Consider the following 12,192-nt stretch of genomic DNA (forward strand, 5'->3'; position numbering starts at 1 on the left):
TTAGTCTTTACTCTGTTGCCAAACAAAAAACAACAGCAACTTTTTTTACCATTTATATCCTGTATTTAGTTAGTTTGGGCTTTAAAACTAATAACACAATTATACTGCTCCGAAACTGGTAAGAGAGTGAAAGATCTTTAACCCACAATCTCAACAGCTTTCAGCTGCACACTTTAGCTACAGGGCATGTGAATTTCTTTTTTTTTTTAATTATTATTAAACATGATTTAATAAATACAGTATGTATAGTACAACAACAGTTTGGCTGAAGTACTGACATTATTCAAATAAATTGTCCGTGCACTTTTCCTAACATTAAAAATAATTGATGTATTTCCTGGGCTATTTGCAATGAAGACGAGATTGTTTGAATATTTCTGCTGATATGTGCGAATTTTCGGGAATGCTGGTCTGGATTTTTTGGGATTGGCAGGGAGGGGGCAGCTGCAAACAGCAACTACTTTGGATCAGTTCCAGGGATCCCTCTGGTAGGGGGAAAGATGGTGGGAGACAGCACCACAAAGCTGGGACTTCACACAGGAATTCCAGATGTCCTGGGTTTGCTGGGATCAGGGAGCTTTTAAAGTGATATAGTGCAGAGCAACATGTCGCTTTTACAAGAAACTAATTCACAACTTTTACCCTGCCCCGTGTGTGAGACGAGATGAGGGTAAAAGCTCTATAACCATGAATGCTATTTTGAATAGCGGTCAAGACGTTTTGCTGGCGGTGCGTGGGATTGCCAGTTCACATCCAGCCTGTGCCCTGTTACATATAGTTGCTGTGGTCTTGAAATTAGACCAGGCTTTGAACTGTTTGACAGCAGCAGAGTGGTAAGTGCAGGTGAGTGCAGTGCAGAGCAGTTTAATCACACAGACAATGATTCACAGGTGTAGGGCTGTTTATTGATGGTTTCAATGTCCAGAGCCTTACGGCAAACAACTGTAAATAAACGTTATAAAGTGATACATCAGCGTGTATCACTTTGTTTGTAATCCCTGGGTTTGACCCGTAACCAAAACTCCCATTTACACCGACCCATAACACAAAACACATATACTGCTCCCTCAGTGAGTGAGTTAGTGCTCGTGGTGCAAAGACAGTTTTCTGTGTGAAAGGGAAGTGCTGGTGTCCGGGTTTAGTGCTGGCCTGCAGCGACAGCTCCCGATAGGTTGTAGCAGTCTTAGAAAACCGATAAACAAACAGTCAACTAGACAAACTAACAAAACACAACACTCACTAACACAGGGGTTTCTCAGTAACACAGGGTGCTCCTTTTAGGTTTGTTTCTAACCATTTACAAAAGGAACAGATCACTTACACTATGCCCCCTATTTATACCATCACCCGTGACCCCTAGGTTAACGAGATTAACGACAATAGATACACTTTCACCACTGGAGACCTGGGTTTTGGGACAGCAGCCTTATTATATTTTATTCACTGTTGAGGCACTGAGAGCGAGGGGTGAGAAATGGAGACCAGCCTGATACCAAAAACTTGGTTAACAACCTTTTCTAATGGGACGGGGCTGACACAAAGCTATTCAAGCAGTATCACTTAGATGGTTTCAGCGAGGGGGAGTTGGGAGCAGTGTGTGGAGAGAGGGGGGGTTATTATGTAATGCTTCCACCTATTGAATTCTCCCGGATGGTGGGGTCATGGGAACATGTTCACACATTCAGCCTGTGCAATGACTTCCTCTGCAGTCTGCACTGATCAGACAGAGTCACTTTGAAAATACTGTGCAATTCCATAGTTGTGAGATGCGGCAGTCTAGCACTGGTGGCATAATGTATATGTCCCAATTTCTTCTTCTTTTTGTTCCAGCCACTTGGACAATATGGATTCCAGAGGCGAGTATGTGAAGGTAAGCCAGTCTTTCTTTATGATCTTCTTGATGTGAGTACAGTTTTTGTAGAGCTTCATTGTGATCACAGGAATTCAATACGGCACTGGGGTTTGTATTAGGTGAATAGCAAAGGGAATGTCAGTTCACGCTACAGTAGGAGCTGATTCAATTAACCAGTGGTTCAATCAAGCAGTTTTCACTGTAATACTGAAGTTTTTGAAGAGGATTTGTGAAGCTTGGTCCTCTGGTTCTTGTTGAACTATCTACCCATCACACACAAACACACGTCTAGTAGATGCGTTTATTATAGAATCACAGTTTCAGTCTTTAAGTATTGTCAATGTAGCCGTGTTTTATGCAGTAGTACATTTGTCTTTAATATAAATGCAGTATTTACTTGCCAGCAGTTAATTGTCATATACACTCTTCATGTAATCTTTTACACATTTATCCTGCAGTCATTCAACTCAACTATCCTGATTGGCAGCATTGATTCCCAATATGTAAAAGAAATTAAGCACTGGGTTTCAGACTTCAAAAGTCTCTGAACTTCCATCTGAAGAAGAGTCTTTTGAGGTGTTGAAACTTGGTGTGTTTATACAGTACTTAATCAAATCAACAGCTTCCACTCTTAAGATCAATTACCACTGATATTACCTTTAGTGTTTTTTTAAAACCCAACATATTCCCTCTGCGAACAAGCAGAGAGCCCCTGTCTGCCGATGGGAATGTGAGGATTGCACTGTTGCTGTTTATGAATGTCTCCTTTCTTCAGGAGGATTGCTGAGCTCACGTACTTAAAATGGCTCTATCTGGCAGCGCCTTGAAAATAGTTGTTGGGGAGCTGAGTTGCCATGGGTAACGCTTGCCGTGTTGCGCTTGAATCAGGCAAAGCCAGCCGAGAGAAGAGAGGAGAGAAACAGCACAGCACAAGGATGGCTTCAGGGCCTATGAAAGTGCAAGACTTACCACACTAGTGGCTGAAGCCTTCTGTGTCAGACTCACACAGTCTTGTAATGCAATAGGTCATTTTATGGGGTACCGCGTTTATCTCTGAAAGACTTCTTTATTGTACAAATCATAATTTTGTTTCTCAGCTGGCTTCCCAGTCTGAGCTGCCTTAGCAAGGCCATTGAGTGCTTCGCTAGCTGTCGGCTGGAATTGCCAGGCCTGTGATGAAAGGCACTGAAAGGGCTGGAGGAAGCTGTTGCCAGCCAGAGGACCGGTTTAATTGCGGAAGGCAGAGGCTAACGAGCGCTTCATCATCTTGAGAGAGGAACAAGGCGTCTTTGTTCCCATATCCTCACTTTTTTGGGTACGCTTCAGGGCTGGAAAAGCTGTCAGAGGTCTAGAAGGGATGAGAGAGGAGGGGGAGAGGAAGGGAGAAGCTCTTTTAGATGTCAGCGCCACGGAAACAAGATGTTTTGGATCAGCAAACAGTTGGGCGATTGTTTCTCTAATTCTTGATTCACTTCTCTTCATTTTGATGGGCCGAGCTGAATGATCTCATACTTTTAATAAGGAGAAGCGAGGGGGGTGGTGGGGTGGTGGGGGGTCTTGCAGGGTGGGGGAGTACGTGATCGTGTTTGTTTTTTCTGGCCCGTATTTACGTTACCCATTCATTTTAGACCAATGAAAACACAACTTCCTGTTTCTTAGGTCATAGTTAGGATGTACTATTTAGTTGTGTTGGGACGATTATGTTTGATGTTTGGATATCTTTTTTAATTTTATAAACAGAGAAACAATGAATAATATAGCACTTTAATACTAAGTAGATCTGAATAGTTCTGTTAACTCTAAACTCTATACCTTACCAGATTACCTAGTTTAACCACCATTTTTATTACATTACCAGCTTTTTGCTCTGAAGTTAAAATTCGTCTTATTTTTTCAGAAGGTATCAAAGAGCCCTTTGAAGTTACCAAATTAAACTAAATACCTTATATCGAATACCTGTAGTTTGTTTCTATTTTTGAAAGTTTTAACAGGAGTTTTCTAATTGTAAAAGAGTGTCTTAATGTTAGTTATGCTAGGAAGATTATATATTTAGTTGCGGTAGCTCTGCTGGGTTTTATATTGCTAGCCACAAATGCGACAAGCATTTAGTACAAGTTTGTTTTTTTATACAAGTCATATCTTTTTTCAAGAGATTTCTACTGGTGTATGCAGAAATGTGAGCCCTCTCCAGAAGTGTTCTGGCTTGCGATGGCAGTATGAGTTATGTTTGTATTTGATAGCCTTTGATCGTGAGTAGATACCCCGACTGCTGGAGCCGAAGCTGCTAAACAGTGTGCAGTCGTAGCTGTTTGTCATTGTTGCTGTCAGGAGAGTGCTGTTGTTTTTGTGATCTGGTTTGGTCTAGCTTCTAGTTGCCAGGGTAACTAACCTTCAGCTTTCAAAGCATTGGCAATTGCAGGGGGGTGGGGTGCTGCTGGCTCAAAATTAACTGTTCCTCATTTGAAAAAAATGATTCCAAGTGTTCCTGGACAACTTTCTTATGCTCCGTATTTTTGCCAAAGGCAGCACCACAAGTAGTGTTCGAACAGCTCTTTGAATAGGTATCAAACTGGAAGACACATTTTTGTACAACTGACTTTTCATGAGCACTTCTGTCACCCAAAGTGCCAAACGAGAAGACCACACGAGGCTCATGTCTGCATATTAACTTATCATGGTTATCTTGTAAACGAGGAATACATAGTGCTGTTATCTATGTCTTTGGACACTTCCAGCAGAATAATATGTACCAAAATATTCCAAAATCTTCTGAGTGGCTTCATGTTTGTAATCTATTTAATATGGTAATTAAAATGACAGTGAAGAGGAGTTATTTGTGTCTTAAACAGACTCAGTTGCTGTCAGTCTGCTGTGTTTTTATAGACCAGCTGGGTAACCAATAAAGGTACATTTAAAAGAATGTGTGTTTCAATTCCAAGCAGTTGCAGGTATGCTCAGCAGGGAACCATTTGAGTATCTTTTGACCTGCCCTTTATAGTCTATCTTTAAATTGTTAAATCCGTCTTTAATGGCAGATTGCTAAAACTGAATACATGGTTTTAACAGCCCGATTCATGCTATAAAAACAGAAGACCTTGTCCTTGTGGTAAACATCACCCACAGACGTGCGGTTATTGGACCATGCTGGAACTCTCTGACTTGTGTTATTGCTTTCACAGAACCTTCTAGGCTCAAAGTCCCCACACCCTCACCAAATAAAACAATAGAATTGTGACATTTCCCCCTAGAGTCCCCCTGTTAATGCATTGGAAATTAAGGATAGAAATGTACAATTCTGCGGAAGTCAAGGTAGAAAGTATTACATTCATAATGTCTCCCACATCTTCACCCCCAGCCTGGGGAACAGGTGTCAGGGTCATTGGGGGTGATATTTATATATGTGCTGTGGCCCCCAGGGTTTGAACACCCCTGTCCAAGCAGATTCCTGGAACACCTACCAGTGCCTGCATCCCTTTCAAACTCTCTGTGTTAACGACACACTCAACAGGCGTGGCTTCTATACAACACGGGTGTTCCCAGATCTAAAAAGTCAAACGACCATTCTAGTTCTTTTTCTTGTTTTTTTTCTTTGAATACCACAAAATGCACAACTCACACTGTAACCGGTTTGCTATATCCTTTGTCACCACTGGAGGGAAGGACAATAATGCAAACCGATGCAGGTTCACATATTTATTTCACTGTAGTTACAGAGGGAAATGTTTTGTCATATTGGAGCACTACAGTCTTCCTATACAATAGTTATGAGCAGAGTTTATGTTAGATGCATTGGTTGTTTCCTTGTACAGTGATCTAACTCCAATTGTATAGCAGTTCAGTGTTTCAGGTTTTACTTAGATCCTAATTAGATACCCCTGAGTTTACAGATACATTCTAGAGGTCACAGGTGTGTGGAACTGCAGTGCTCCTTCAGTATATGGAAATACATTTTAACACTAAACAGGATAAAGCACTAGGGTTTTGGCTTGCATTATCCCTACAGTGTAATTGCACTTGCATTAGTGTTATAAGGTAGTGCACAAATAGCACAGTTTAACTGTGGCTTTAGACTTCCTGGCCACCGTTGTATACGCTAGCTTAAAATAGCTTGAACTGCTACAGTATCACTACACAAGTGCCTTTCAATATAAAGTATGGATATGTTTAACCAGTCCCCCTAATTGATTGCACTATTGCAGGATGCATTTTAGAAAGTAATATTTTGTAAACAAATATTCTCATTATTGTATGGCTATCCACACTACATTAACCAACTGCAATACCAAAATAACATTTCATTTGAACTTGTGTGTCTAGCTTTTTAACATAGAAAGCTGACTTCAGATATTTAACAGAACTCTAATGAGAATTTTAATGAAGTCCACTTCAAGACTTAACCAAAAATAAAAACGAGCAACATTTGAGTAATTGCAATACTGATTGTAAGCATCATTAAAAAAGAGGATAGTAAAGAAAGTCAAGCAAATGTATTTTGATGCTACTTACATTACCTTGAGATGCCACAAGGAGGAGTCAGTGACCTTCGTCCTAGATCCAAGTTGAGGCAACAGATCTGAGTGGCTTCCAAGGCACTGGGGTTGTTTGCAAACTAAGAATGTCAGGTGACGTTTCTCCAACACACAGCAGACTCTGGTCGCCTCCATTATTCGGCACATTTACTAAGCGGGTTTAGTAGTGTGTCTGGAGATTGTTAAGTGATAGAGTACATTAGTACTGGACAGACTGGCGATTGAAACCATGGTACAGCACAGGGATGGGTTCAGGGTCTGTAAAAAAGGAAGGACTGAGCCCCAGGGGACTCAAGGTTTCTTCGTTCTGTCTAACAACGAGGCAGGCACAGAAAACTGTTTCTCGGTTTAGGCTTTGCGTAGGTGTGGAGGGTTCGACTTTGTGTCTGAATACAGGTGGGTGTTTTTGACAAATGCATTCATCAGTTGTCAACCATTGTAAGTGAGGCTGTCTGCAGCTCTTAGTACTCGGCACAGAGGTGCAGCAAATCTGCAGCAGGGTCCTGCACGTGATATAAGGTTCACAAGGTGTATATCCATTATGTGATGTGCAATGAGACCACTACCAGTTTCTAAGGTCAACAGTCCCTTTCCTATTTGACTAGTTGACTAGCAGTGCTTCCCCTAGTAAATGTTAGTCTGCTTTTGCTGTATAGCGGCTTGCCCTGAAATCAAACTTTTAAAAAATGGCTAACATAAAGGTCCCACAGAATTTCCTCAGTCTCAGTCAAACTGTAGCGTGGATGCTTCACAATCAGAGCTATTGCAGTTGTTAAAAAGTCAATCATTAAAGTCAAGCGAGTAATGGAGTTTTATGCAAATGACTTCGATGTGCAGAGACGTGTCTTTGGATGTAACTCAGCAGAAAAATGTCCCAATATCTAATGTTCATGATGTCATCGCAGTTCTAGAAACTGAAGGAAATGAATACTGGTGGAATGCACTACCTGAGTACTGCACGTTTTTACGCATGCTTCTGACTGCGTCTGTGTTTGGAATGGCTTTCTGCCACTTTAGACTCTTGAAGAAAGATGGCCGTTAGTGGCTACTGCTCTACTACTGATCTACCACTGGGGGCAGCAACACAAAACTCATTTCATTGTGCCCTGAGCTGCTGTATTCAAGCCTGGGTCCCCGAAGGCTAGTGTCTAAGCCGATTCCTCACCTGTTCCTGTTTCTCCCCAGCCATTGGTCTCTGTTGCTGAGCCCTAATTGAGAACCACAGGCCCGACTGCCACCCGCTTCCAGAAGGACCCTGCTTCCCTGCTTGATTTATCCCCACTGCAGAGTCCCATAAGACTCTCTGTTTTCTTATTCCAAATCAGGGTAATGGAACAGGGATTGATTTCCTGCCTGCCTGTCTGCCTGCCTGTCGCTCTGTCTTTCACATGCAAATCACAGAAGGTGGCAACAGCAAGTCGAAGAGATGCTGTGAACAGGGGGTGTCTGCACAGACCCAAGCCCACTCGCTCTGGGACTGGGTTTAATTAGTCCAGTTCAGAGCCACATCTAAAACATACAGCGTTTTCCCACACCTCAAGACAAAACCCTTTGATCATATTAAACTGCTTGAAACTAAATTGCAGGAAATTAATAATGCATTGCATCCAGTAATAATTTATTTTTTATGCTGCATGCAGAAATGCACACATGTCACAATCAAACAGAGTGAAATCATTAAAAAAAATAAACAGAAGGGTGCAAAGAGACCTGGTAATACAGTGTGCTACTGCGTTTGCACTGTATCATAACTGCAACATGGTCATTGCGAATAAACGCCATTGTATTTTAATAAATGTTTAACCATTACAGGAATTTTACATTCATTCATTCATTCATTCATTCTTCTAGCCTGTACATGGGTTAAACAAATTGCCCACATAAAGCACCCTATGTGTCCATACTAAAGAACAATACAAAATGGAAATATTTATACTTCTTATTAAGCAAATGCCCACACTAAGTTTAATTCAGAGCACTGCTATTAAAAACACAGTAATAGACAATCTTGTAAAAGGAAATTGTTTTGTGACCTTGTGAAAAAAAGCAGTTAAAAACTGAATAAAGACAGTGGCCTTTCCACCGGGCTGGGAAATGAAGACATCTCACATTGAGTCCATTGGGGGAACCTCTCCCCCTCACCTTTTCATAAATAAAACACACCAGGGTCTACTGAATTGCTCTGATCACAGTTTACATTGAAATCCAGCTGTCTGTGTATCAAGCCTTTGTAAATCAAACATGATCCAACACTATTGAGATAAATGAACAGACCACGCTTAAATGGTCATTAGAGAAAAATATTACAATAATATCGGGATTTTCCCTTGGAGCGATGCACTTTTCATTTGCAATCTGTGCATGTTTGTGCTCTGTATGAAAAACAATGAAAGGTGTTTTGGAAAGCCTTTGATCTTCTCAGCGTTTCAGGGCTGCATTTCAGATGTTTGCACAGGGAGTTTATCTGACCAGGCTTAGCATTGATTTGTTTTTTGACTCAGCAATGTGTTATTCCCACTTACAGCGCTTTTAGAAGCCGCCTCAAAAAAAAAAAAAAAAAAGGCCTGTCTGAATTGGAAGGAATTGGAAGGAATTATGTCACCAAGGATTGCATCCCGGTATTCAGGTTTAGAAACCAATGTGCTGTCTCTGTGCTGAAAGAGTCGCTCCATTCACACTGCTCCAAACAACAACAGCAAAGGACAGCGTTTAAAGAACTTTTATGTCAAGAGTGCTGTATAGAAACACAACTACTGCTATAAAACACAGGCCCTAGGTCAGACTATGAAAATAGGGGAATTCCATTTTGAAAGATTTTAAAGGGTCTTCTGACGGGACTCCCCGACCCTGTGCATAATATGTCTTCTTCTTCTTCTTCTTCTTCTTCTTCTTCTTCTTCTTCTTCTTCTTCTTCTTGTTATTAGTAATCGTATTTAAAATATGACAGTGACAAGCCCTGTTTTGTGTGCAGGTAGGCGAAAGCCGTCTGCTGTGTAATATTGTGTTGATTCAGCAGGGAAAGGGTTAATTTCCTCTCCCTGCTTTCACGTGTGGAATGCAGGTGGGCAGGAGATAAATAATCGCAATTGTCTCATTAGCTCCTGACCACCTGCTATATCAGGTCTCGTTCTCAGAATGTGTTAGTCTGAGTTGGAGAGAGACGGCTTGTATGTAAACTATAATCTGTAAAGGTATAAAACGATCGCTACTTACTTTGAGCCATCCTGAAGGTACTCTTATCGTTTGTTTGTTTATTTTGGCCATCAAGCCTTTTGTTTTTTTAATTATTTAAAAGTCTTTTGTTAATTTATTTTTGTATTTAATAAATATACGCGCAGCAGCGCCATTTTGCCCCACATTCCTGTGTTTGAGTACTGCTTCCAGGGCGATGACATCACCACCACCACCACCACAACCAGCCAGCCTGTCACAGCTCCTAATACTGTTTAGAATTGAGTTGCAGAGTTTAGACACATAGTTTGAAAAGGCACACACTCCCCATGTGCAGAGTATAACAACGCTCCACCAATAAATCTTATGGAATATTTTAATTGATTTTCATTTCACATTTTCATTTTGTTTTGTTTGTAATCTTTCTGTTCGTCCAATGTGGATTTTTGGATTTGTTCTCAATTACCACACTTATTTAAGTGGTAATTTTTAAGTAATTTTGCAGTTTTCCCATGCTTCCCATGCTTTTTTAATATGCTTTAGATATACCTCTGGATTTTACAATGCTTAAGTATATGTTAGCATGCTTCCACTATGCTTCATTACACTTTGCTATGCTTTTACTATGTGAAAGGGCAAGCTTGTTTGGACAGTTCTAACTGCCAGACATCATTCCATTCAATTAAAATCATACAAAAGAAAAAAAGCAAATGCTGAAAATATGGACCTCGTCTTGTGCTGCAGTTTTACTCTGAATTCTCACATTCAATACAGCCTGGCAGATTGGCACACTGGCAGGAACCGTTGTGTGGAGCTAATAATAAACCTGTGTTTAATTATTTACGTGTTGAGCCTGGAGTCCAGTAAATAAGATCCTGCATCTCCTCTTCAGGAAGGCCCTGGGGGAGACAGACATGCAGATTGACAAGAGAAGCTGCACACAGATACACAGCACCACTAGCCACACAACTAGCCTCGTTAGCAATGAGCCGGACTGCGCTGTGTACACAACTGGTTTTTACAGGGTAGCAGGACACTAGTTATCAATGCTTCTCTTTGAAAGGAATACCTGGAACCTGGAATAGAAGTCCTTTCTTGATCAATGTCTGTAAATGTTTGTAAGTAGATAAAGTGCACAGAGGCCTCATTTTATTCTTTAATAGTATTTCTACGAATTACAACAGGTTAAATAGCAGTCCAAAATACACATTTAAAAAGGTTTAAACTCAAAACCAACAAAACAAAAATGGAAAATGTCTCATTGCACAAGAGAGTTGAGTGGCAGAGCTGAGTGGCTCTCCTGGTAAAGACGTGGCTGTATGGTATGCAGGGTGAGCCATCTAATCAGGGGAGCACAGGTTTGCATCCTGGCAGTGCCAAATTGCTGGGGATTCAGCAGGGAGTGTCACATGGACTCTGGTGCTCCCACAGGTTAGTGTTGTTTCTCCACATCACGTTCCACCAGACCCTACAGGCTAGGCGCCCGGTGAGCTCAGAGACCTGGAGGACGGGGCTCCAGAGACCATTAGACCAGTGGTACACCTCATCAGGCACAATGAGGGTCTGTGGAAAGCTGTAAAGCTGAACTGTGAGCTCTGTTAAGACTAGTGTAGAAGTGGGGTCATTGTGATCGCTAGCTGTTAGATTTTATTCACCACTAATGAACTAGAAACCCCCCCCCCCCCCCCCCCTTAATTATGTTTGTGAGAACCAAGCTCCCCATCCACCAGCAAAACAGCTTTACATTCTATCAACTCGTTAGGGAGAGAGGAATTAGCAGTCAGACAAAAACAGAATGAACAGAGCGATAAAGCTTCTTCAACTACAAATCCCCCTACAGCTGGCACAGTGCAATAACATACACCCAGGAGGTCACATGCTTATCAAGCTGATGTAGAGTGTTGGGCACTTGCTTTGAACAAGCTATAGGGAGCACAATGATTCAAGGGAAATAATTATGAAGGAGGCACTGCTGCTGTAATAACATGGTGATTTACCTATGAGTGACATCATGCTAAATAATGAGCTGACACCTCAAACAGAGTTTCAGTTGTAAAATAGACAAACATTGCCTTTGTCAATGTCTAGTAATAATTCCCCAAAGATGCACAGTGATCTTGATGAAGACTGGAATACAGATTCCCATGCCGGCAACCCAGTCCCACCCCTTTCAAATAAAAAAATCTTTTTCTCAACCCTTTTTAAAGCCAGCTTTATAACAGCTAACTACTCTGGGACCTATATACTGCAGAGTCATTCATGTGACGCATCGCAGTGTTTCGATCGATTGCTGTTTTGATAATGCTAATTAATTTAGAAAGGTCAAAATGAAGCTATAATCACACTTTCTGTAACTAGACCTGTTTCAACTCTTATATTGTTTCATGCTGCACTTAAACTGCCACATTTAATTTAAATAAAGAGGCATTTTCAATTTAATTTAATAAGGAAATGTGGGACAGAAAGGCCATGGGGCTACTTCAGCAGTATTCCAGAACCCTTAGTGACCACGCCCTGTATATTATACATGCTATTTAATCCATGAGTTCAGCAGTGTTCTAAACCCTAAATGACCTAGGAAGTACAAGTGTAACAGACTTTCTGGACGGCAAGGCAGCAACCTAGTAGCACCAGTGTACA

General features: G+C 41.2%; 1 protein-coding gene across 2 annotated transcripts in view; it reads left to right on the plus strand.

Moving 5' to 3' along the window:
• The window catches only part of LOC121303546 (SH2 domain-containing protein 3C-like), a 77,522-nt gene that overhangs the window by 24,847 nt on the left and 40,483 nt on the right, over positions 1-12,192 (plus strand). For both annotated transcript variants that reach the window (XM_041234306.1, XM_041234308.1), the window contains one exon: positions 1,831-1,870. In XM_041234306.1, coding sequence (XP_041090240.1) covers positions 1,831-1,870 — 40 coding nt within the window. The remainder of the gene's footprint in view (positions 1-1,830; positions 1,871-12,192) is intronic.

This window comes from Polyodon spathula, chromosome 33 (assembly GCF_017654505.1).
Source record: "Polyodon spathula isolate WHYD16114869_AA chromosome 33, ASM1765450v1, whole genome shotgun sequence".
Taxonomy (NCBI): domain Eukaryota; kingdom Metazoa; phylum Chordata; class Actinopteri; order Acipenseriformes; family Polyodontidae; genus Polyodon; species Polyodon spathula.